At 41.4% G+C, this 27138-nt stretch overlaps 1 protein-coding gene across 4 annotated transcripts in view; it reads right to left on the reverse strand.

The window, feature by feature from the left end:
* The window catches only part of SNTG1 (syntrophin gamma 1), a 253240-nt gene that overhangs the window by 71379 nt on the left and 154723 nt on the right, over positions 1-27138 (reverse strand). For all 4 annotated transcript variants that reach the window (XM_077352441.1, XM_077352440.1, XM_077352439.1 and 1 more), the window contains exons 10-12: positions 22904-22986; positions 17778-17908; positions 12589-12718 (exon numbers count right to left, since the gene is read on the reverse strand). In XM_077352441.1, the coding sequence (XP_077208556.1) occupies positions 12589-12718; positions 17778-17908; positions 22904-22986 (344 nt within the window). The remainder of the gene's footprint in view (positions 1-12588; positions 12719-17777; positions 17909-22903; positions 22987-27138) is intronic.

The raw sequence follows: 27138 nt of genomic DNA on the forward strand, positions 1-27138 counted from the left end.
TAAGTTCAAAAGAATCAGGTCATTGTAGTAACTTCATGCCCACACATAACTGTTAATTGCAGATGCTTTTAGACAACCAAAATATCTCACTGTGAATCCTTCTATGGAAGTCACAAAACATATGATGATATAGATAGGCAGAGGGTGAAAGACTCTAGAGGCACAGATTTTTTTTTACTTATAATAAAAATAAAAAGGTATATGGCATTTAAAAATGTAGAAAGAAGAAAATTTATAAAACTGCCCAAATGAATAAGAATAGGTAGGGAGGTTGATTAATCTTTACTGCACATATATGGCTCAGAGATCATTTCTGTATGAATTGTTACTACTCTCCACTGAGTTATGGTGTTAAGGCACCCTCTCTTAGTACCCCAGGTGGATACTTCCCATAGGTGGATGCCCAGCAGCAGGGGAATCGAGCTCCTGGCAAGGTTACAAGGTGGGCCCTAGGGCGCTGCTAGGGTCAGGGTTCTGGTGATCAGCAGACCACAGGTCTGAACTTTCTGCCTTCTCCAACATTCCTGCTGGAGTTAATAATACTATAGTCTTGTTTAAGCCAATGAACACGTGTGCGGATCATCTTTGGCCCAAAATGCCCTCTGGCATGTCTATTCATTCTGGACTGTAGTGGGGGAGGGCGAGAAAGTTTTTCCATAGACCCAAATCATTCTGTCAGTAGAAACATTATACATTAGATGAACTCCACAGAAAATTTTAGGTTGCTTCTCTGCACAGCTCAATTTTTCCTTTTTAGTACAGAAGAAAATGAGAAACTTTTCAACCTTATTAAATAGTTTATTTATACATCATCAGTTGGAATAAATCAGTTGTTGGTGGGCAAATAAAACTGATCTGAGTTCCAAAAGATTGACATTTTATTACCTAATAAACATCAGGAAGTTGGCAGCTTTTTAATATGTTTTAGTATTGTTATAATGTTAGCATAGCTGTCTGTGTGTGTGTAGGCTGTCAAAATATGAGACTAAATAGAACTAGCAATGTATCACCCCCCCATACATACACATTCAACCCAGACTGTGTAATAATTGCTCATACTTTAGAACTACACAATTTCATTGCTCAAGCAGACATAGTCATGAAAGTATTTGTTTTAACACTTGCTAATACTAGTTCAAACAAGCCAAGGAAATGGCGAGTCTGAGACAGGCCTTGGCCCCAGACTGACACTTGGAGGGACCAATCAGGAGCCGCTTTGCAGCTCCCGAATGGCCCCTTCAAGTTTTTATACTGGACTCGCCCCACTCCTTTCTCTGCCCACAATGCCCTTTCTGCTTTATTTTTACCGCTTTTGCGGGAGCAGTTTACAGATAACTTTTAAACTACCCAGTGCTCGTGCCACTGTAGAGCTACTGATATGCTCGCCAGCCTTCAGGGAAACACTGGGAAAAGCTAGCCACACAGTAAACAGGGAAAGAAAAAACAATCCTGTGGATGGCAGAAAAATATACATTTTAGGTGCTTGTATTAAGATCACAAATTCTTGAAGTAGTAACAAAATATTCTTGTTGAAATAGTAACACAGATACTTCTATTTCTTGAAATAATAACAGAGCCATTGAACAGCTCACCAGCTAAATGCTATTTTCAGGGTATTTTACAATCCTTTCATCAGAGGTATGTATCTGTATATAAATAACAAAAAAGCATAATTAAACAGACTCCTCTGTATTGAATCTCATATATAACCATGAGAGAGAGAGAGAGAGAGAGAGAGAGAGAGAGAGAGAGAGAGAGAGAGAGAGAGAGAGAGAAAACAATCCAGGAATTTCTTACCGCACCTATTAGTTGAATGCAACTCTTTTTTCTCTCTCTCCCAAAGTGTTACTTGATGTGCTGTTGCATGAAATACTGCTGCCAATCTGTGACTAATTAAAGGGGGCATATGTGGTGCTAATATGTTGGTGTTTTCAACCCAAATATGTAATATAATGCTTTTTTCTTTCACACAAGGCTTTACTACCCTGATGTGCTGCTGCATAAAATAATGTTGCTAATCTATGACTAATTACAAAGGACAGATGTGGTACTACAGTTGGCATTTTCCTACTGATTTACAAAAAGAAAAAGAGCTGGTTTTTATACCCTGCTTTTCACTGCCCAAAGGAGCCTTAAAGTGGCTTACAATCACCTTCCCTTCTTCCCCCCACAATAGATACCCTGTAAGGTAGGTGAGACTGAGAGAGTTCTGACAGGACTACTCGGTCAGAACAGCAGTATCAGAACTGTGACTAGCCCAAGGTCACCCAGCTGGCTGCGCGTGGAAGAGCAGGGAATCAAAGTTGGCTCACCGGATGCTGGACGTGGGAAGAAGGCATTTCATGCAGCCAGAGCTACAGTGCTCCATTCCCATGGATTGGGGCTTTCTTCCCACGCTCTTTGGCATGGGAAAAGCCCTAAGCTAAGTGGTCAGTATCATCATGACTGGCTCAGGAGCTGGCAAGTGCACTGATTTGAAGGGATGCACTGCAATGCCCAGCCTCTTGCTCCTTCCTACCTTCAACACTTCTGACCCAGCCTACTTTCTATCTTGGGGTATCAGGGTTGTGGCTTTTGCTTGTCCATTTTTTAAAATTATGTCTGTTTTTCATTATATTGTCACAGCTAGTAACTGTACATAGGTTGGATTCATTTAAGGGGGAGGCCAGTCTTGCACACCAGTTTGCCCCCTATTTCAGGGGCTTAGAATCACAGAGCTGGAATGTACATCCAGGGTTATCTAGTCCACCTCCTGCAGAATGCAGGGAATTCACAACTACCTGCCCACCCACAGTGACCCCAATTCTGTGCCCAGAATCCATGTCCCAATGGTCTTAAGAGGTGATGTATACATGCCCTCTCTGCCTGTGCCAGATATTAGCTGCTCGGCTCACATTTCCGGGTGGCAGGAGAGGGCTCTTGCTGAGGCTGCTGTTCTCATGGCTGCCACCTCCCAGGTGTGCAGAAGCTTTGTCCCAGTTGCACATACACATTTCCATGTGCTTTGGACCTTGCTGCTGGAGTTGAGAGCTTCCTTGCAATCTGCTGGCTGTAAGATGGCTGCTGCCCCAATGCTTATTTGCCAATTTCTGCCACTTCTTGGTGTCTGCATCCTTATTTCTGCCCCAGCACATGTTCCCATGAAACACAAACACATTTTTTTTATAAAACGAAATTGGATAGAACTGAAACCTTTTAAAAGTATAAGGAATATGTTTTACGTATAAATGCATTCTTTGGAAATGAGTCCCGATATCAAAATTATTGATTAATAATGTAAATGTAAGGCGTGTTAAAAGCAAAAGTAAGGCAGACAACTCAGATGACGCAGCATTTAAATAACTTTCATGATTTTGTGAAGTTAAATATAGGAGTTCTTGCATTCAATACTATGTTACTATCAGCCTCAAAATATACATTGTATATACACCGGTTGACATAACTGTGAACTCCAGTAAGAATATGCAAAACCACATGGGAAAACAGGTTCAGAGGACATTTGAGCTTATTTGAAGAGTGCATTTGTGTACCTAACATGCCAGCCAATCATAAATAGGAGTCATAGATAGCACTTAATTTCAAGGGGAAACAGCCTTGTTCACCACATTAAGAAGGGTAAAAAGAGTTATCAATAAAAGAACAGGCCGATTGTAAAAGGAGAGAGGCTGTTGAGGCAGTCCAAGTAACGACACTGAGTGTAGAAACAATATTTTAAAATGTTAAATGGCAGACTGTCCTTCCAGTAATATTGTGTAGACTAAGAATCCAGTAGCACCTTTAAGACCAATAAAGATTTATTCAGGGCATGAGCCTTGAATAAATCTTTGTTGGTCTTAAAGGTGCTACTGGACTCTGATTTTATTGTGCTACTTCAGACCAACACGGCTACCCATTTGAATCTATTGTGTAGACTGGCAGCCACTTACAATTGGCCTGTTCTTTTATTGATACCTCTTTTTAACCTTCTTAATGTGGTGAACAAGGTTGTTTCCCCTTGAAATTAAGTGCTGTCTATGACTCCTAAAGGCTAGCCTGCAGGTTCTCTATTTTTCCCCCAAGTAGATTGTTTTGAACCAGTTAGACAACTTCAGGTATCACTAGAAACACCAGAGAATTTTCACGCACTATTCTGCCTTGCATGTCGAACATTTTATCTCCCCCCTCCCTGCTTAAAGCAGAAACAAGAGAAGAAACAACTTCTCGAAAATTTTGTTTTCAGCTACAAGCATAAACAATAGCAATATAATAGTAATAAAATATAATACAGCTGCAAAACTGTATGCAATACCTATACTAACATTTTCTGCCTCAGACAGAAAACTTCCATTAAATGCACATGAATGAGAATGTAAGTCCTGGGTCTTAAAGGGCAAAAGTACTATCTTACTTGGAAGCAAAACTGCAAGTACTTTTAAATGCCTACTCATGAGAAACACTAGATTATCAATAAGCCTTACACAAAACATTTTGATCTTGTCAGAAGACAGAGGGGGACAAACAGATCTCCTTCAGGAGGAAATTCTACTGTTTGTGTAGTACAACCCAAAAGGTCATTTCTCAAGTTACTAGCCATCTGCTTTTTTTATACTTTGCCTTTCTCCCCAATGGTGACTAAAACAGCTTTGGACCTTATCCCCACAACAATCCTGTGACAAAAGTTAGATAGGGAGTGTGTGACTGGCCCACAGTCACTCAGCAAGGGGCCATGGCTCCATGGCAGAATATCTGCATGACATGCAGAAGGTCCCAGGTTCTTTCCCGAGCAGCTCCAGTTCAAAGGACCAGGTGTTATGAAAGACCTCAGCCTGAGACCCTGGAGATAAAGACCTTAATGGACCAATTGTCTAATTCAATATAAAACAGCTTCATGTATTCATATGTTTAGGTGTGCATGCTGGTCCCAAGCCAAGCAGCACATTAAAAATCAATACCAGCACCTTGTAATGGGCCCAGAAGAAAATTGGAAACCAGTGCAGGTAAAACAAAAGTTGTGTGATATGAGCCCTATGACTCACTCCAGTGCATTCACAACATATAGCAAATGGTGGCAATCTAACAGAAGTACACACAGCAAATAGAGGTATTCTAAATGTTACCAAGATGGACATCACTGCGGCATGAAGTTTTTTTACCCAGGAAAAGTCACACCTGGTACACCAGCCAAAGCCATGTCATGACCAAGTTTGCAGCTGATACCAAATTATTCATGATAGACAAAATTAGTGTAGATTGTGAACTGCCAAAGAGGATCTATCAAAATTCAGTTCCTAGGCAACACTATGGTGGATGAAGTTCAATGTTGGCATATCAAGGTCAAAACAGAAACTCCTTGTTAAGTATAGATGTCCATCTGGGAGATTTAAGTCCAGCAGATGGGCAAATGAGGAGGAAGGAGGAGCAGCACAGAAAGAGAGAGAGAGAGGAACTGAGAAGGCTGGCAGCTATGTTGGAGTCAGGTAGGCTCCAGAAGCTGTGAAAGACTCTAAGTCAAGGAAGAATTACAGGGAATAACAGAGAAAGTGGACAAGAAGCTGTGAGAAACCTGAGAAGCCGGTTATTATGTAAAGCTGGTGATCAGACAGGATAATCATAGGGCCTGGTCTGAAACCATGGCAGGTAGTGACAGCAGTCCTTATACATAACACTAGCACACTGGTGAAAGAATTTTATAGATTCTTTCTTGTTAATTATAATTTATCATTCATTTTCTTCTAATGCACCAAGTGAGGCAGAGAGCTAGTGCTTGATCTACAACACACCTGCACCAAGCACCACATCATCCAGCTAGAGACTCTGTTCCCCATCAGGTCCTATGCTATCACAGGGGCTTGTCTTGAGCTCAAATTATTTAAGAATTCCTCCTCAGCTGAGCCTGTAGTGCTAGGCTCAGAAAAGGACAGCATTAGGTTCAGAGAGTGCAAGAGGAGGAAGATCAGGAAATGGTATGAATTAGCTGAGGACCCAAAACATCTCTCTAGATGACATGTGCACACCACATATATTTTACCACTTCTCTTCCCAGTCCAGGGTTTACTGCTATCACAACCCAGTCTTCCCTGTGTTTCTCCTCCAATCCCAATATCATTTCAAGTTATCCAAACCACTACCCAGCGTTCAGTTTCCAGGTTATGGCAAAGGGCTGCTGTTGTAGTCTTTGCACTCTTGGAAACAGAAGTAATTTGAAGCCATGCAATCAAAGACTGGAGGAAAAGGAAGAATGTCCATCTTTAAACAGCTGGATTTGGTTCATCAGATGTTTCTGAATTCTCTGTACAAACAAAGATCAAAAATAGCTAAGAGCTATTAACTTAGAACAACACTAACTACAGACAGAAATTCTTGCTGTGATTTTGCAATGAGCTACAGGTATTCTTCAGCTCCAGCTAAAATGTAATTTGTAGAGCTTAATCCTGGATCATCAGGCCTATAAAGCTTTCAGGCAATAACTTTTCATACCTGTTGAGACTTTCTTATCTTGCTTTTTCCTGATTTGTTTTCACTTCACAATGACATAAAGAATCCATCTCTATGTCTCAGTGAGCTTATTCTTATTTCTGAGATACAAGTAAATTGACACAATTGCCAAGAGCAAATAAGAATGCAGATCAAATACAGATCATCCGATATGGTGCACTTCAGCTTGTTTAAATGTTTGCAGAAATCCCCATAACTGTTTTGACATTCTGACACTGCTTGTCAAGTGAAACTGCAATCATTTGTGACCCGGCTAAATTATCTTACACTGAGATGATGGGGGGAAAAGTGTTAACCACAACAATATTTATGCCAAATACCATCTTGTTATGTCTTTAGACGATTCACAGCCATTTCTAATCATCCTGTGTTGTGTTAACACAAATGAAGTCATATTTTCTTCTAAGTTCATAACTAAATGTCCTTTTTGTCCTTAAATGTTCCAGTATAGCAGAATACCTGATCCCAGAGGATGTTGTCAAATATCTCTTATTGCCATCTAACATTGAAAAGAAATTTATGATCAGATTACATAACAATTCCCCATCATTGCAAAAAGACATTTTAAAAACCAGGAGCAAAAAGGAAGGTGGGAGGTGGCAAGAGGAGAATAACACAGTACCAACACAATGCTGGAATGAACTATGGGCAACGGTATATTAATTACAACCACTGGGACATTGTGAGGCATGTGGGACAGATCCATGCACCCAGTAACCACTTATCTGGTAACAACAACATATTGTCATCTGAAGGCAATCCTCCCTAGATGGCCTGCTGGGTGAAACCACAAAGGATGACAAATTCTTCCTTGTAGTTGTCAACTTGATATTCTTTATTACAAATTTAATTCTTTATATTCCATTATCCCCTTCCATCCTGTATATTACAAGCTGCTTGTTTTGATTGTGTTAGTCTTCAGATACAATATTTCCATGCACAGAAGAGTTTGTTCTTCAATTGTTCCTTCAATAATTTGGATCTACTTATGCCAACATAATGAGCTAGTTCTGGAAGAATTTTCTGAAATACTCCAAGAATTTGTAATAAAGAATATCAAGCTGACAACTACAAGGAAGAATGTTTTCTCCAATAAACTTCAATATATTACTGCTGTATAGCTATTAGTACACAGATTGTAACCCCTGTATACTCTGTTATATTCTGTATATCCTTGTTTATATCAAATCTTGGGATCCCACATTGGTACATACCACTGCATGGTTTATCTGCCTCTTGGGAGTGAAGCCAGACAACAGTATCTGATCTGGGCACATCTTCTCATGGTTTCATGCCTAATGCTTTGGAGAGAGCCAGTTTGGTATAGTGGTTAGGAGTGCGGACTTCTAATCTGGCATGCCAGGTTCGATTCTGCGCTCCCCCACATGCAACCAGCTGGGTGACCTTGGGCTCATCCCAGCACTGATAAAACTGTTATGACTGTTATATCAGGGCTCTCTCAGCCTCACCCACCCCACAGGGTGTCTATTGTGGGGAGAGGAAAGGGAAGGCGACTGTAAGCTGCTTTGAGCCTCCTTCGGGTAGGGAAAAGCGGCATATAAGAACCAACTCTTCTTCTTCTTCTTCTTCTTCTAAGACCCTAAGGGGATCTCCAAAGTTGGGGGAAACTGGCATGCAGGCATCAGGCCAATGAATTAGGCCCTATGGCCAAACCACCCACCACAAAGTGTGACAAAATCATAGAAACTGCACAACCAACAAAACATTCCTGAACACCCATGGATTAAGGGGGCAGAGAAGATAAAATGACTGTCTATGAACTCCAAATCAGGACCCAGCTAAGTGAGGGAGTGCTGTTCTTCTCATCGATTCAAGACTCCCCACCCTGATCTCCCAGCTGTAATTAGCACTGCAGCCAATACTTCAGAAGTCAGGCCATAAGGTCCAGGCCATCAGGATGCCATGTTAATGAGGAATGAGAAAGATCACTTACAGATCCCCACGTCCCATTTTCCTCCCCAAGCTGCAAAATGCCTCTGGGTAAATCCAGGAGGATTACTAAGAAAGCAAAGGGGGTCCCTAGGGTAATTTTATTCCAGAAAACTATTAATTATAGGCAACTAGCTTTATCATGTTTTGCACAAATGCTGTAAAAGAATTATATTCACAACTAATGACATCCTGCTCTACCAACAGATCAGAAAGCCCTTGGAACTGGAAAAGAAGGGAACCCAATGTACTGACAGTAGTAGTACATTTATTATGGAATTACACCAGAGCAATGTACAGGCAGTATAACCCAACTCTATCTCTACTTCAATGTACAGTTTTGGCTATGTAGTGGAAAAGTTGTTGTAGCATTTTGAAGAACAAGCTGCAAAATATCTCCCTCCCCTAGCTTACATGGCACTTATTTATTTTATTAATTTGTTTCCTGCTTTCTATAAGATTTGCCCAAAATAGCTTATAATAAAATTCATGATTTTAATAAAATAAAGTAGAATGAATTCAAAAAATAGAAAATAATGAATTTAATTAAACAGAATGTTAACATAATACCATAAAATAAATAGAACAAATTCAGCAGGTGAGTTGAAAATATAATAAACAGCTTCAGCAGTAAAATATACCATGGCAATCCCCTCACAAAATTGTACTGTATAAACGTCCCATGTAGCTTTAATTTAAACCAATCCAAGCAATATTGTTTCTGGAATGCTTTGGAGATAGTCTGAGATTTTAGCGTATGCATTCTTTTAAAACGAGCCTCTTGTGGTGCAGAGTGGTAAGGCAGCAGACATGCAGTCTGAAGCTCTGCCCAAGAGGCTGGGGGTTTAATCCCAGCAGCCGGCTCAAGGTTGACTCAGCCTTCCATCCTTCCGAGGTCGGTAAAATGAGTACTCAGCTTGCTGGGGGGGTAAACGGTAATGACTGGGGAAGGCACTGGCAAACCACTCCATATTGAGTCTGCCATGAAAACGCTAGAGGCCGTCACCCCAAGGGTCAGACATGACTCGGTGTTTGCACAGGGGATACCTTTACCTTTATTCTTTTAAAACATGCCATATGACAACAATGTGTTAACCATCATTATTTAATATTGGTAGTTATAATTATTAAATAAAGTGTTGGATAGCACTCTAAGAAAATTATTTACTCAAAATACCAAAAACAGTTTCAAGCACAAGTTAAAATTAGAAACAGAAAATAGCTTAGAGAAAACACAAATAGAAAAAATAGCATAGAGGGCATTGCTCTACGGATATGAATCTGCTGCGAGTCCTGGGGTTCTGGAAAGCGCACCTGACCTCAACCAGGGCCAGAGTCTTTTTGGTCCTGGCCCCTACCTGGTGGAATGAATCCCCAGAGAGCTATGGGCCCTGATGGAACTCTCTGGGTTCCACAGAGCCTCTAAGATGGAGCTCTTCCGCCAGCTGTTTGGTTGAGGCCAGATGTTGCTGGTACTGGGGATTAACAGCATGTCTTCCGCCCCCCCCCCCGGATTCAATATTAGATCTGCCTGGAACCACTGAGTGCTCCCCCCCTGGTTTTTCTTTTTTTTTTCAATCAGTCTGACTATGTGCTGTACTAGTTTCAACTGCTTGAGACGTTGTGGGAAGAGTTTTATATTTTTGACCGCCAGCTTGATTTTTACTATTTTGGGGAATTGTTACTGTAATTTAATGTGTTTTAAAGATCTGATTGATGTTTTATGGCCGGATGCTGTATTTTTATGTATATTGTAAACTGCCGCGAACCAGTTATGCTGGGAGCGGCAATAGATTGGTGGATGGGTGGGATGGGAGGGATGGGTGGGATGGGTGGGATGGGTGGGATGGGTGGGATGGGTGGGATGGATGGATGGATGGATAGATGGATAGATGGATAGATAGATAGATAGATAGATAAAAGTAGGTTAGATGATGTTTTGATATGACTGAATTTACCTCATTTAGGAGAAATTTAACCCCAGATGTTTCAACCACTAGGCATGTAGTCTGAACTGTCACCTCAGAATTGTATGTGGTAATGTCTTTATTAAACTGTGATATCAATTGCCACTTCAATTAATAAATTATTATGAAATATGAAAAGCAAGCCACAGAACTGCTTGATTCCTTGATATATAATTAACTGTGGTGAAAGAACAATGTATCCTAATAATATACATTCATCAGGTTCCTTCAAAATTTCCTAAGAATAAAAGGCTGGATCTACCTTTTTCATAGGTTAAAAGAAAAAGAAGGAAGAAATGGCCAAAAGCCATCTGGAAGATGCTAGAGCAGGCTTTCTCAACCAGGGTTTTGTGAAACCCTAGAGGTTCCTTGAGAGCCTGGAAGGGTTTCCTCACTGGGTGGGAGTTAATTAATTTTTGTATATTTTTAAACTTGTAAAACACTATTAGATTATATGACCGTATATGTTCATGTCACCCCAGGCCCCCCCAATGGACAATGATGGAATTGGAGGGGATGGGAAGGGGAAGGGTTCCAAGTGGGTATGTACACTGTTAAGTTTCCCAGCCATATTCTGCACGATTGTGGCACTTCTGGGGTGTCTCAAAGCCTGAAGAATGTTTCAGTGGTTTCTCAATGGTAAAACAATTGATAAAGGCTGTGCTAGATTAAAAAGGGAGAATTAGTTGACATTGAGGGGAAAATCTGGCTAGAATGAACTCAAATTACTTTCTCATGACATATATCTTTCATCCTAGTAACTAAAGGGAACAAGATCATTCTCTCCTCCTCTTCCCTCTAAAACAGAAGTCATTCAGTTGGGGGTTCTCAGCATGGTTTCTACATTGAGAGTTACATCAAAGCTTTACCCAAAGCACCTTGCATTATTCTCCTCTACTTTAAAGCAACTGGATAGGTAAATTAGTCTGACTGAGTCTCCAATGTCACCTAGTGAACTTCCACAATAGAGTGGAGATCTGAACCTGGGTTTCTCATAACCTAGTATGAAAGCACTACACTAACTTACATGTGATGGCTGCTCTTGAATAGCAGCAAGCAGTTGGGCCTGAGTGAATAATGCAGTTCCCCAATGGTTGCTGCCAATCCTTGCTCCAAAGGAGTCTCCTTTAAAGGTCAAAATTACTCTGGAAAGGGCTCAGCAACCACTCCTATGCTTTTGGCTGACAAAAAACAATGCTTGAAGGCTGACAATTCTGTTGTGGTTGCATAACAATGGTCACTAATTGCATTTGTTTCTTGAAGCTACAGACCCTGCTTCTATGATTTTGGAGGGTTTTAACTGCCAATGTATTTTTTTTCTTTTTCAGATTTCACTTTTTTCCTGCAACTTGGGGCTTTTCTCCAGTTTGCAGAAATACCTGTCTTGCCTGCATATGGTCCTATCCTGCAAATATAACTATCCACAGATAGGACCACTTTGATCATTAGATGTATTGACTCTGGATCAGACCATCTATTCCTCTACATCCATCCCCAACAGTGGACCTCAGTGAGCATAAAAACAAAATAAAATTAAGCAATGGGGTCTGCCTTTGTTCTGCTCTGCTTGTCCTCAGCATCTTGCAAATATTTATCTATCCATATACATACAGCCGCTTAGTTTCAGAGAGCTGCCTGAACGGGGATTTTTGGTTCCGGCTAGATGGTGGTGGACTGTCATCGTCTTTGAAAAGCTCTCAGATAAGCTAGTCTTATTTTATTGTCCTCTAGTTTTATCAGTGCTTTTTTATGCATGTTCAAGATTCAGTCTACTATATCAAACAATTCTTTAGGAAGATAGCTGGGAAGTCAGATGTGCTCTTGATTTATCACAGCTAGTTAATTGTCCTCAAAGCATTATCTGCATTTTTTTAAATGCAAATGCAAAAAATGCCACTTCTAATGTTTCTGTGCCTATATATCTAGATTCCCCCCCCCCCACCTTTGTTTTCCATGGTACCAACCAGATTCAGGACTAGAAAACAACACAGCCATGAAACTGACTACAGAGGAAAACTTTTTACCACTTTCAAGAAATCTGAGCTGATCAGAGACTTGGGCTGACTTCTCTGGGGATGCTTGAAGTACTGTTTACATTACACACTAATATTCCTGTGCATAAACTCATGAGGCTTTTATGACAACTGAGAACAAATGTGCCTGGGAAATCTGGTGAATTACTCAGAGAAATACTCACATTGTGCTTTGTGAGGTTGGAAATATTCGTTGCTGTTGCTTGTAGCCAGTCAATACAATCTTCAGCAGAAAGACACTGAATTATGCCACTGCAAACACCATCCACTGCTATAACTTGGAAAGCATTTTGCCTGTAGACACATCATTATAGATCAGGTCTGAAGACAGTTGCATCTGCCCCAATATCACTAACTTAATAATAGCTAGAGAAAAACGTTAGAAGTCCCTTCCATACATGCATGCCCCCTCCTTGCACAGTAAGAGTCTGCCATTGAAGATCTGCTGCTTTTCCTATTGTGTGAGTCATTCCTTTCTATATTTGGCTTTTGTATGTGGCACATCTCCAGCTAAATCTTGGCAAAACCCACAAAACCAACTGAACACAAATTGCTCACATTGGGAAATGTGCTAAGGACACACAGCGTGAAAATGAAGAGCCTGGAGCTAGATGTTCATGTCAGTGTCCATGATGTAATGTGGCAAAAGCCTATAAACTCTCTACTCTCTTTTAAAAGGAGGGGGAACCTGAGTTTGTGCAGTAGCAGGAATATGATTTTTAGGACACTTGGCCTCCAGCAATGGCATGATCAAATATATTGTCCTATGACTGCAGGATAAAATGGGAAGAATGCATTGGCAATGAATATTTACTTAACCAATACAGAATAGGCAACAGTAAATAATTCACTAGTGTAAGTGCTCTTTTTAATTGGGATGCTATATATTACAAATCCAGTAAAATTCCATACATTGTATTTGAAACCCACTTACAGGGAAATGACACAGCGCATGAAAAGATCTTACTGATGCATCCCCAAATAGCAAACATTCAGGTTTCTTCAACCCAACAACAAAAAAAGGGACAACCCACACAGATTTATGGACTTGCATGAGAGTTACTCTGTTTAGAGCTGCATTGTTAAGTGGGCATAAATTCAAAACAAAAAGATGCATAACTCTAAAATGAATTGTGGGGCATTACCTATGGAGGTTGTGGGTTCGACTAACCACTATGTTAAAGAACTAAGAGTACAGCTCAAATTAGGAGATGTTTATGGGCATTATGGGTGAGGCTGGCCTTGAGTCAGCCTCGTACAGATGATGCAATGTGCACCTGACTGTAGCACTAGTTTGTGTATTTTTCCCCAGGAATGGGGATGAGCTGACCTTTTGGGGTTTGGGGAGTTATATTGATCAATGTATTGCCTATCAAATCAGTTATGACAGTCCCATCACTATAAGCGGAAGGGGGCACGGAGCTGGTATGATAAGCCCTAGTATTGAGGCTAGATGGTTCATGCCAAGATGCTGCTCAGTGCCCCCTCCAATAAATACACTATTTACTCCCAGGCAAAACTAGATCCTCACCTCCAGTATATGATTTAAAAAATCAATCAACAAAGCCTCTGTGAGAAGAATGTGAGAAGCAATCAGCAAGCAAAAAAAGCTGCTTCTGTGTCTGCCCTCAATTCTCAGGCAGGCAGATGGGAAGCCATTTGTGGCTGCATAGCAATACATACCAAGTCAAGGAAGTAGCCCTGTTTCTTTAGGGAATGGAGCAAGAGTGCTATTGCTGTTGCCACTTCCACCTCTGAGAGAGGAGCTGCTTGCTGCCACTTAGACTCTCTCCCAATCTGCCTGTATCCACAGGGCTAAAGGGGCTTGGAGAAACCACTGCTCTTGAGAAGGAAACAGTGTACAGCGGTGGCTGCCTATACCATAATTCCTGGCACAAATCAACTGTTGTCTGCTCACTGGTTAGGGGTAGAAAAGTAGTACCAAGTACCCTCAGGTTAGTTATATCATTTAGAGAGAACGTTCAAGATTGATTTGATCTAGAACCCTTTCCTAGCTGTTTCATGGCTGTCATTCCCAGTTTCAATCTCCTAGTTTCCTGGCTGCAGTCTCTCTCGTGGCTGATAAAGGAACAGAAAATCTTGAACAATATTAATTTCTTCATCATCAACCCTAAAGCTGTGTAATTCCCCAGCATACATTATTTTTGTCTTCTTGATGTTTAGCTATAAACCTGCTTTTGCACTTTCTGCTTTATCAGGAGTCATTTCAAGTCTTTGCTATTTTCTGCAAGTAATGTGATGGCACCTCCATATCTCAAATAGTTAATATTCCTTCCACCAATTTGTATTCCACTTTCATCTAATCCAAATTTGATTATGATATGTTCTATATATAAATTGAAGAGATGATGATGATGATGATGATGTTAGCCATTCATCAAGTCCATCTCTTGGAGATCCTATTGCACAACTGCCGCCACAACCCCCGATCTTGCACCGCCTCCCCCAGCTGTGCAATGTTCTGGCCGGTGAAGAGATAGGGAGATAAAATATATCCTAGTCTGACACTTTTGCCAATTGTAAACTGTGCTGTTTCTCTATATTCCACCCATTTGGCTAGAGTTCAAAGCCAAAACAACCAGGTACTTTAGCACATCCACTTCTTTTCATGATACACACAATCAAAAGCTTTGCTGTGATCTATGAAGCCCAAGATGATTTTCTTCTGAAATTCTCTGGTATGTTCCAGTTAGCAACATATATTTGCAATATTATCTCTAGTGTCTTTTCCTTCCTGAACATCTGGCATTTCTCATTCCATATATGGTCTTTGTTGTAAGATTTTGGCCTTCATTTTACACACATACCTATGAAAACCCTAATCTTGTATTTGAGTAAATACTGTAAAATTAACTTTGACAGAACAGTGGGTAGTCTGGCTGCAAAGTGAGGAAGGAGGTGTTGCATTTGGCTCTGCTTCCTGTGATAGCCATTTTGGCTTTGGCACTACCTCCTGTGGCAGCCATTTTGGTTTTATCTCTGCTTCTTATGGAAGTACTCACCAGCCCATCTCAGAATTCCAAAGATTTCCAAATGTTTGGGGACACCTACTGTCTATTGTGTTTAAAAGCACAAAAACATAATCTCCCCTGTTGGGTGGCTCATAAACTTACTGTTGTTTCAAAGATGATCTACTTCAAAAAATAGTTAGGCAAAAAGGCTGCAGAACTCAGAATTGATCTGCAATAATTTTCACATTGCAGTTCTCCAACATTTGGACTTTAACTAAATGCAATGAAAGTCTGTGATACATCCATCGATAAAAGAAGAGGCCATTCAAGTATTCTATGTCAGTGCTGTTTCACAAAGCTACATTCTGTGCTGTAATGCACTTTAGACTGATTTACTGCCTCCAAATGACAGCTAATTATGAAGGGTACAGAAAACCTTGGATACAGGAGCATTAAAAGCCCAATTTCTTCAGCTAATAGTCTTTCTGGCATGCAGCCTAAAAAAAGTTCATGGGTCTGAGTGGCTGAGAAGGCACAAAAACTGGACAACATTTCATGACCTAAATGCAACTTGGACTTTGCAAGTCTAGAAATTGTGTCACAATTCAATTCATCTATGATGAATTTGAAGCTGAGAGTACATAGTGTGACATTCAGAAATTGTAATGATAGCTATTTCTATTATTTTAAAATCCTGCTCAGGAAGACATTTTCCCTTTTCCATTCTTCTCAAAACTAAGAATATATGCCCTGTACACTATAGTCCAGGAGAGAAGACTGCTTGGTACAGCCTGATCTCATCAAAACTCAGAAGCTATTCAGGGTCAGGGTCAGTATTTGAATAACAGAGTTCCAGACAGAGTTTACTGAAAAAGCCAGTGCCAACCCCCTCTGCTTTTCATCTACCTTGAAAGTCCCTTGCTGGGGTCACCATAAGTAGGTTGCAACTTGATGGCATTTACATATGTAAATATCCTATATTCCAAATGAGGCCACAGCACAGAGCTATCTGTACACTACTTTTTTATTTCCATTTAATCTGTTCCACATAATATATTTCTGGTAAGGCCTTGGAGGAGGAGTGTGTCTCATGCAGTGTTTAACGCTCACTCAGGGTGGCTGCCCCACCCCTGAGTGCCTCCTCCTCCAACTGGCTTGCCTGTCTGTCCAGCAGCTAGCAACTGCCTTCCGTCCTCCACCCCTGATCACCCCCTCTTCCTTCCACTTCCTGCTGAGGTTATGAGGCTACAGATCCCTGCTGCATGAGAGCTGCCACTGCCGGTGAGTTCTTTCCCTGGGGCCTCCAGCCTGCAGTCTTTCCAGGTCCTGAGGGAAGGGAGAAGCCATCCACAGAGTTCTTCTACCACCACCCCAATCTAGCACCCATTATATTCATGAATGCAATGGGCTTGGCCCCTAGTTTCTTTATAACCCGTAGCATGGAAGTAACCTTTCATTGCTAAACTGCAAAATCAGGCATCAGGTTCATCAAACGATTCACTACCCTCCCAACATATTTTTCTCTCTGAGCCTCTGTCAGTTCAGACCCCATCAGTATATAACTGAAGTTATGATTTTTGTTCTAACATGCATAATCTTGCATATATATTTGCACAGAGTTTCATTGGCCACATTGTTACCCACATGCCTAATTCAGTGAGATCTTTTTTGGAACTCTTCACATCAACTCTGAATTTCACAGTCCTGAATAATTTGGTGTTGTCTACAGTTTTTGACAAGAGCCTCTTGTGGCGCAGAGTGGTCTGAAAGCTTTGCCCATGAGGCTGGGGGTTCGATCCCAGCAGCCAGCTCAAGGTTGACTCAGCCTTCCATCCTTCCAAGGTCGGTAAAATGAGTACCCAGCTTATTGGGGGGTAAACGGTAATGACTGGGGAAGGCACTGGCAAACCACCCCGTATTGAGTCTGCCATGAAAACGCTAGAGGGTGTCACCCCAAGGGTCAGACATGACTCGGTGCTTGCACAGGGGATACCTTTACCTTTACCTTTACAGTTTTTGACATTTCACGGTTCATCCTGAATACTGGCTTGCTTATGAACTAAAACAGTACTACTCCAAGTCCTCATCCTTATGGGACCCTGTTGTTTACTTCCCGCCATGGTGGGAAAAACAGCTTTTTTAAAAAAATAAGAATTTATCTAATATCTAGAACTTCATAGATAATTATTGGTCCTTGGAGTACTAATTATATTTTTGTCTAATACTAAATGTGCTTTACTATCCCTGTCATAATATCAGTTTCCTCACTGACAAAAGTTTTTAAAAAATGCAACAGCAGTTAAAAAGGAGAAAGAAATAAAGGCCCTTCCCCATAATGCATAACGACATGCATACAAAGTATGCATTTTGTATCTACATACCTGCACATATCTGACCCTGGGAGATACTGGGAGAATCGAGAGTGAAGGAGTGGTATTAATCGGAGATCACACCACCTTTTCTCCCATCTAAGTCCTGGAGATGTAGGCCATGATGAACAGGAAAGGGTGTCCTGAAAAAGATTGCAAATACCTTTGATTTCTTGACATTAACATCAGTTTAAAAAAAAGAATCCTCATTTTCTTTCATTATTCTTGCCTTTTTTAATTTAGTAGAGATCTTCTTCCTTATCAAAACAGTGTTCTTGCAAGCTCTCTCACATGCATTGGATTTTAAGTCTGCTTTCCTATTCTTAGTCAGAATCAAGGCAATAACTTCCTCATAATATAGCTTAGCAGAATGGCTGACAAATGTTATTCTTCCAAAAAACACTCTTCGAGATTTATAACAGAAAACTGCTATTGCAAACAATGACATTTAAGGAAAATTGGGACACAGCAATAAAGCTAAATGGACACACAGAGCCATGCAACTTTGCCTATGAGCTGCAACAAAAGGAGCACAGAATACAGGAGAGCTCAAATGATAACATAAATTTATTTCTTTTTTGAAAGGAAACTATTTCCACAGTATGCAATTTCTTTAACACCATTATTTTGCACTGAACCTCCTGGATAGTTAATGATAGTTGCATAGGTTCACAATCAGGGCAGCAAAAATCTGCCACTGAGAAGAACATGACTTTGGTTACACAGAACCTCCCAGTGTGCCTGCATACATCAGATGTCAAAAACAATGGAAACCTCAAACTGCATTCTATATATAAGAATAATGAATGTTCATAATGCAAAGCTAGATGGGTGCTAAAAGGAATAGTTTCATATTGCGGGGATTCTTGAAGAATGCAACCTGTATATGTACAACTGGTGTACTTTGCATTCTTCCAAGGGGGCCATTTGGGTATGCACTAGATAAATCATTGTTACAAATGATAAGCAGGTTTGCCCCCACTAGAGTGTTGCTCTGAATTGCAGCACTTTACTTGTGCTCAAAAATTAACTGGAAGCCAGTAATGCATACGGAGGAAAAGTAAAGAAATGCATTTGAGACTACCACTGGAAACAGAGCTAGACTGGTTCCTGGTGGCCACAGAAAGTAGAGCAGGGGAACTCTTGAGCAAGTCATTTGTACATTCCCACTGTTGCGTATGCAGATTTTCAGAGTGTCTGAACCCAGGTCCATTCCGCTCATCTGCCAATGTTGCTGGATTTCTGCAGCAGCGCAAACCGCTACAATTCGTAGTGGAATTTTGACATTTCACACAGTGCAAATTGTAGCACAATATTCATGCACCCGTAGTGCTGTTTAGGTAACGCACATATTTCCGGTCTTGCAGGAATTGCAAACAAGGTGCTCTAAATCTGTGGTGCTTCTGCCTGCCTCAGCCTGCCAATCAAACCAGAATACCAATCAAACGAGTCGCCCTCATGGATCCAAAATGCCCCTTTCTCTTTAAATTTTATTTTTTAAAAATCTGAAAAATATGAAAACACATGTGGCAACAAATATGTGCTAATTCATTGCTTCTTTGCTTCACACAGAACTGTAATTCCCCCCCCCCCAAAAAAATGGCTTTTTACACAAGGCTAAACCAGGGGGGGGGAAGTATTCATTGGAGATGGAAAAAAGCCCACTGAGGTGCCTTTCACAGTTCCTCCATCCATACTAATTAATACAGCCTGCTGGCGGACATGCATGTTATCGTTGACACGTGACTCCAAGAAAAAAAATTACATATAATGCGTGTTAGTGCAGCCAGGGCAACATTCGGGCACACAGTGAGCAAGGGACTCTGTGACGTTATGATGCTCAGTGTGAAAGTTTAAAGTTTAAAACCTTCTGTCTAACGAAAAGCGTGCTTCCTTGTTCGTTGCTTTATACGGTTTGTTGGGAAAAAAAGGCATTCCTGTCTCTCGGCTTGGGGGTGGGAGTGAAGGAGGGACCTTCTTCCTAATGCTATTTTTAAAATGCACATGTCTTTCACTGATGTGTTGCAGGTTGTTCTCAGGAGTCAAGCGCTTTTTAAAGGGGGAATCCACTTTTTACGATTACCCCAGAAGTGCTATAAATGTCGCGGGAGTGTTGATGGAGTATTGCAGTTTGTGTATGACGTTGTGCATAATGTCAAAAATGTAGCATTTACAAAGTGCTACAATTCAGCTACATTTAAGTTGTGCGGAATGGACCCCATATCAGAGACTCCTAAAGATCATTTGCTGACACACAGAATCCAGTCTGCCATTGGACACTTTAATGGAAGTACAGGAGGTCTTTGCTTAGAGACAATCACAAGCTTTAGAGGGAGCCTACAGATGTATTGTTGGTTTGTGTTGTTGGTTGTGCTGTGTTCAGTTGCTGGTTTTCAGTAAAAGAGCTGTGCTTTGGAAAAAGAGCACTTTTTGAGTCTTCACTGAACCCACCATTTAATACCACCATAAGGTTTCATATTACATTTTCTAGGATAGGTAATCTCTTTTCTCAATATGGTGGCATGATTTTAGCCCAACAGAAATATCTGCAAAGCTTCACTGATGAGATCCTTTCCCCTCCTAAGAAGAAGAGCTTTTTAAAAAAACTATCCAATGGAGTAGTAAGCCCAAGAAAGCTCTGCCATTATTGTTGAGAATGGGGGGAAAACACTTAATTTATGCTCACAGATGTCTTACATTGAAACAGCAATAACTAAGGCTTGGGATTGTGCTGATCATTTTATTCAAGAACTGTTGTGAAAATTTTACTTCTATGAATACTGCTGGTGAGAAAATAGACAGCTTAGTAGAAAGAAAAGACATAACCCTTCAGTAAGTTATCCCCATCTTTGAAATTATATTTTCTTTTCAATATTTCCTGAACCTTCAAATATCAAAAAGAGAAAGGGGGACTTACAAGGTTCTTGGGGAAAGCTATTAAAGCATTTCTAGGCCTCACAGCAACAAGAAGTGTCAAAATCTTGCTGATTGAATCTTTCTTCCAGATGTGTCTAGCCTCCTAAGAAAGCAGGACAGCACAGAATAATGCTGCAACCTTTCAGGTGTTTGTTTGAGCCTCTGGGTCCTTGAATATAGCTTGTCACCACCCTTGATGTATTACTAAGTGATCTTACAAACAGAAGAAGAAAGAAGAAAACTATCTTCTGTATATTTTGGTCCTGATACATTTATGAAACATATAATCCTACTGTTATTTTCCAAATGTTTCAAAGTTAGATGAGAGTTTTTTTTCATTTTCAAGTTTACATTTGATTTAAAATTCTCATTTTCATTTTAGGTTGTTTAGGTAAGGATGTAGTAGTAACATAAGCTGACTTAAACAGGGGAAATGTTGAAATTTAGTGTGGTATCACTCTGTGAGCTAGAATGCAAGACAAAATAGCAACAGATTGATGGGTACCCTACCTGATTAAAAAAAAAGATAGGAACAGCTACAAGAAGTTACTACAATATGTCCCAAATAAATCCATTTAAATGGATTAATTCTGAATCAACAAGACACCACTGAAAGCATACTGGAGTCTATGGTCCTCTCAGTCTGGATAGGACTTCCTCTACCACCACCATATCATCACAAATTATTCTGTTTACCAAAAGAATGCCTACATCTGAGGCATATAGGAAACATCAGAGTTACAATCTCTGTATCTTAGATGTACTGCACATTAGTCAAACCTTGCTGATGACCCTCCCTTTGTATCAGAATGGATTTCTACATTAAAAACAAAACAAGTTTCCAACATGGAATGCCCTACATCAAATACAGTGTGGTGTAAGATGGATATGGAAGTTGGATGAGAAGCTACTTAAAATAACTCCACTTATATCTACCCCAGAAGCTAGCATACACTGAATTTTAAAAAATTACCCCTCCCCCAGTGACCATAGTATATACTCACAACCGTACAGCCAGAAATGCTGATTTAAACAGTTGCAGTGGAATAACTGAGATACAAGCAGGGGAGAATTGGCTGTTAAGGCAACAGGGAAAAAAGTCTTGTTGGTCAATAGCCTGAGGATATATCCTACCCAATGGGGCCACTCCAGCCTAGGCATCACCTCCCCATTAAAGAGTCTCTCTTCTAGGGTCACCCCTGTCCAAAGGGGGGAGGGAGGCAAGTACAAGTGATAATGCCATGATCTGGTGATGTACAAAAGGAGACTCCTGGTCTGGCCTTGTTCAGCCCAGCACAGTGAAGGACATGCATGGCTCATCCATCAATAAACCTCCTGGCTGCACATAGGGATACTCATGTCTTGTCTTGCTGCAGTAAGGGATGCCCCTATTTGGTTCAATTTTGTGCTGATGCCCAATCTTTATTATATTTGTTTGTTTATTTAGTATATTTATTTTCCACCCTCCCCAAAGGCTCAGGGCAGTTCGCATGAAACAGAAATGGTACAGATAAATAAGTTTAACAATAATACAGTGATATAGAGCCTCTTGTGGCACAGAGTGGTAAGGCAGCAGACATGCAGTCTGAAAGCTCTGTCCATGAGGCTAGGAGTTCAATCCCAGCAGCCAGCTCAAGGTTGACTCAGCCTTCCATCCTTCCGAGGTCGGTAAAATCAGTACCCAGCTTGCTGGGGGTTAAACGGTAATGACTGGGGAAGCACTGGCAAACCACCCCGTATTGAGTCTGCCATGAAAACGCTGGAGGGCGTCACCCCAAGGGTCAGACATGACCCGGTGCTTGCACAGGAGATACCTTTACCTTTACCTTTACCTTTACAGTGATAACAACAGCAACATAGAATAGAAAAATATGGAGAACATTAAATTAACGCATACCGATAGCCCCGTGAGTTGGGCAGAGTTGTAGTGGGTGCCATAAGAAGGAGAGAGATCATCTTATGGGAGATGCACCTTTCCATCAGCCCACCCATCACCCCAGCTGGCGAAGCACATTCCTTTGAAGCCAGAGCAGAAGCAGGCGTGGGCAGGGTTTTTTGTCAGTGTCATTTCCCTTTTCTCAATCAACCCCTGGGTATTTATTTTTAAAGAAGTAAATTTCACATTCAGCACGTTGGCATACTCCTAGCTTCTACACACTTTACAGACAACGGGGAAACTTTTAAAAAGTTAAATGGATAATTAGGTAGTTTTATTCTCTTACCGTGTTGTTGGGATGGTAGTTAAGATGTAATCCACTGTCGCACAAAGGTGACGATGTACCACTACTCTGATCACTAGGAATACCTATTGAAGAAATAAATGCATACTATAGTCTACTGAGCCACAATTAGTTCATACTTTAAAATTATGCTTGTTTGCACCCTGTCATGGCTAGGACACAACTACACATGGGAGATACTCTTTGAGATGATTTAGCATCTCTTTGTGAAATTAAACCTTTATGAAAAATTTGCATGCCGTATAGTCATGCAAAGAACTGTAACATTTGTGGAGCATTTCTAACAGGATTTCTCAGGCTTGCCAGGCACATGGTAGTATGGGAACTCAATGCATGTTTCAGTTGTTCAGAAATAGTCTTTGCAAAAAATGACTCAAAATAAAACGAAACTGGAAATCGATTGACCAAAACAAGAACATCTACATCCGTGGTTCTCAACCTTCCTAATGCCACGACCCTTTAATACAGTTGGAGAAGAAGAAAATAAATTGGTTCTTATATGCCGCTTTTCTCTACCCGAAGGAGGATCAAAGCGGCTTACAGTCGCCTTCCCATTCCTCTCCCCACAGCAGACACCCTGTGAGGTGGGTGAGGCTGAGAGAGCCCTGATAGCACTAACCGGTCAGAACAGTTTTATCAGTGCCGTGGCGAGCCCAAGGTCACCCAGCTGGCTGCATGTACAGCAGTGCAGAATCGAACCTGACATGCCAGATTAGAAATCCGCACTCCTAACCTCTACACCAAACTGGCTCTCCTCATGTTGTGGTGACCCCCAACCATAAAGTTATGCAAGTGTTCTTTCACAGAAATTAAACCCAAACTGACCAAATGGTGTGAAGATCCATTGTTCATGTCTGTATATCAATTGTTTTTTTTCCGGGGTTTCTCAGTTCGGTTCTGCCTCTTGTCTTACCATGCCGATTTCACTCTTTTCCACTGCTCCAGACAGATGAATGCTCTATCGCGATTTACCACGAAGGTTGTTTTGTGGATGGCACCCCCCTAGCCAAGCTGCTCGCCCTGTCGTGATCCCTGTGAAAGGGGTCATGACCCCCAGGTTGAGAACCACTGATCTACACAGGTTTGATAAGCAGACCTATGTGCAAAATATTCTGAAAACCTGTTTAAGCATGGCATATATTAAGGTGACCAGATTGTCCCACTTTTGGAGGGACATCTGGGGGTACCTGGCAAATTGTACTTATGTTGAAATTAAAACAATATATATTACAATACTATTTTTGCGTTCTATGCGTTCTATGAAACTTTTTGTTGCTCCATATAGGCCAAATTTTAAATCAAGAACCCCCCTGGTCAATGGTGTCCCGCTTTACCAATGTAAAAATCTGATCACCTTACCATATATGCTACCCTGAAGTTCTTTGATGAAGGGTGGGATAATATGAAGTAGGTAGACAATGTCATACTAAATTCTAGCAGGTAGCTTTGTTAGTCAACTATGGTCAAGATACCTGAGGAACCATTCTTTGATTGGGCCAACACATGATATACTGAAATTTGTGGAAAAAGTAGAATTTGCTAAATAAATATATTATGTTTATTATATATAAGCAAAGCTGTGGTTATATATTATGAATAACATATTTAGAAATACAAGCATTTAGATAGACAAGCAAATTTCAAATATCAACAAATTAGAATACATTTAGGAAGCCCATTCAAATACGTTACTCAAGGAGCAATGCATAAGTGATTCCTGGTCCATGCTGTTAAAAGTGAACAGACTAGATCAGAATATATTCAGTGGGTTCTAGGTTATATAATCCTGATAACAAAGGATTAAATAATCGGTTAAGGGCACCTAAGGAGGGCCCTGTCCGTGATGAGGAAGAGTGCCGATAGGCCCCTTCCTCATGACTGACAATTGGAGGGCTCAATCGGCAGGCGCTTTGCGCCTGCCGATTGGCCCCTCCGAGAGTCAGTCTAATTGCAAGGGACCAATCGGGAGGCGCGCACAGCACGGCTCCCGATTGGTCACTGCCCGCCGTACTGACCACTCGGGAGGCGCAAAGCACCTCCCACCCCGCCCCCCAACTGCCTGCATCCACCAAACGGACGCCATTTTCACCCTGCCAGCCCGCCCGCATATGACGCTTGCTGCCTCGCTGCCCGCACATGAGGAGCCACCACCGCCCCGCCTCGAAAACGCCCCACGCGGGTCCCTACCTACTGCGGCCGCGCCTCAGCCTCCTGCCACCGCCGACACAGCCCCCGACTCGGCGCCACCTTCCCCCGCGGCGCTGGCGCCTCCCACAGCCGCGCCAGCACCGCACCTGCCTTCACACGGAGAGAGGATCTCCACGCCGGCCCGCGAAACCTCCAGGTGCTGCTGCCCGCCGCCACGCCTCCAACGGCGGCCCCTCCGCCAATTGCGCCGCCCGCGGCCACGGGACGGCCACCGCCTCTGCTGCCAAAGCCTGGCTCTGGCACAGGCCGCAGCCACAACACTAGAGCTGCCGCCGCTAGGACATCCGCCAGTTCGCCTCTCTGCCGCTGCCAAGCCACCTCCACACCCACCGACGCTTCAGGTACGTCATGCGAGACATCCGCACAAGTCCGCAGCCAACGCGGGACGACCTTGCCCCGGCCCATCCAAACCCTCCAAATCCAAACCCCCCATCCAAACCGCGCCCGGCGGCTCCAAGGCCGCACAGCCACCCCCCAAACCCCCATTGCTGTCCTAGCGCCCGCTGTATTTAAACGACAGCGGGCTTAATTACTATTATCTAACATAATCATCTTCAGTTAGTCAACTCACTATCCTAATTAATAAATTGTGACTAAGATGGTTGTAAGGGCAAAATGGAAAAAAAATTCCTAGAAGAAGGATGAGGTAAATATTTGAGAAGCTACTTATTCAAAGACGCACAAAACAAAATCAGTATTTTGCATTGACTACCAATTATATTCTGGGTCAAGATTAAGGTGTTGTTTTTAACTTTTAAGGCTATATGCTGCCCAGGCCCTGTGTACCTATGGGATTGCCTCTCTGAATATGTCCCCAGAAGAGTCTTGCTCTCAGCCAATGCAAACAGGTTGGTGGTCCCTGATCTCAAAGAAATTTGGTTGGCTTTGACCAGAGCCAGGACCTTCTAGGCCTTAGCTCTCACCCGGTGGAACAATTTCCTGGAAATAATCAGGGCCCTGTCAAAGCTCACTGAGTTCCACAAACACAGCTCTTCCATGAGGCCTACAGCTGAGACCAGTAAAACAGTCAACATCAATATCTAATTGACCTCCCTCCTTTATTACACCCCCTTGGATTTGAAGGCGATCTGGCTGAGACATCTGTCACTCTATTGATCATTAGCTGATCTGGCTGTCTAGGTGGGTATTCCTTACTTAAATCTGAAAATGGCAATTAAAAGACAAATAGATATATTTTAGCTAGATGAAATTCTGCACCAACATACAAAATGTGTCCTATTTCCCACTGAGACTAATAAGCTCATATGATTGAATTAAAACAAAATACTGATCATCATAAAGTGCATCTCTAGTTAAGCACACCTAGCTCTCACAGCACCTAGCTCTCACAGTACCAGTTAAGCTGAAGATACTTCAAAGTATTAATCTTCATCCTTTGTTATCAAGTTAAAAAAAAGTCCACCTCTTCTGCATCTCCATGTCATTTTTTTGTTGCCTGAAAGATGGCACTCAAATACTCTGGACAAGATCTTAAACTGATCCAGATGGTTGTTAATAATTATTTAAAAATAACAGCACTGAGAGCAAGGTGGAATCATCTGAAAGCACAGCATGATTTCTAAAATCAAGATTTAAAGTTAGTATTCATATAGAGTTCATATTAGGGCAAGTAACATACAAGACAATATTATCTTTAAAAAAAAAAACCTATTGCTAAAAGCTATGTTTCCACATATTTATTTATATTTATTTACTTGTTAGATTTTTAGGCCGCCCCTCTCTAAGAATAGTCATTGGGCGGCTAACAACAATTTTAAAAAACATAAAGTTATAAAACCATTTATAATTAAAACTAATCAGCTTAAAAACCTGCTCCAACACTACTGCCAAAGAGCCTGGGACCAAACAGATTACCCTCCGGGTTCAGATGGGGAGAATAAGGAAGGGGGGGGGCATTCTGATGACAATGAGTGCTGACCTTGGCCTCAAACATATGCCTGGAGGAAGACCAGTGTTTTGCTGAGGATTTAGTTACTGCTCATTATTAG

The sequence above is a fragment of the Paroedura picta genome, chromosome 9, assembly GCF_049243985.1.
Source record: "Paroedura picta isolate Pp20150507F chromosome 9, Ppicta_v3.0, whole genome shotgun sequence".
NCBI classification, from domain to species: domain Eukaryota; kingdom Metazoa; phylum Chordata; class Lepidosauria; order Squamata; family Gekkonidae; genus Paroedura; species Paroedura picta.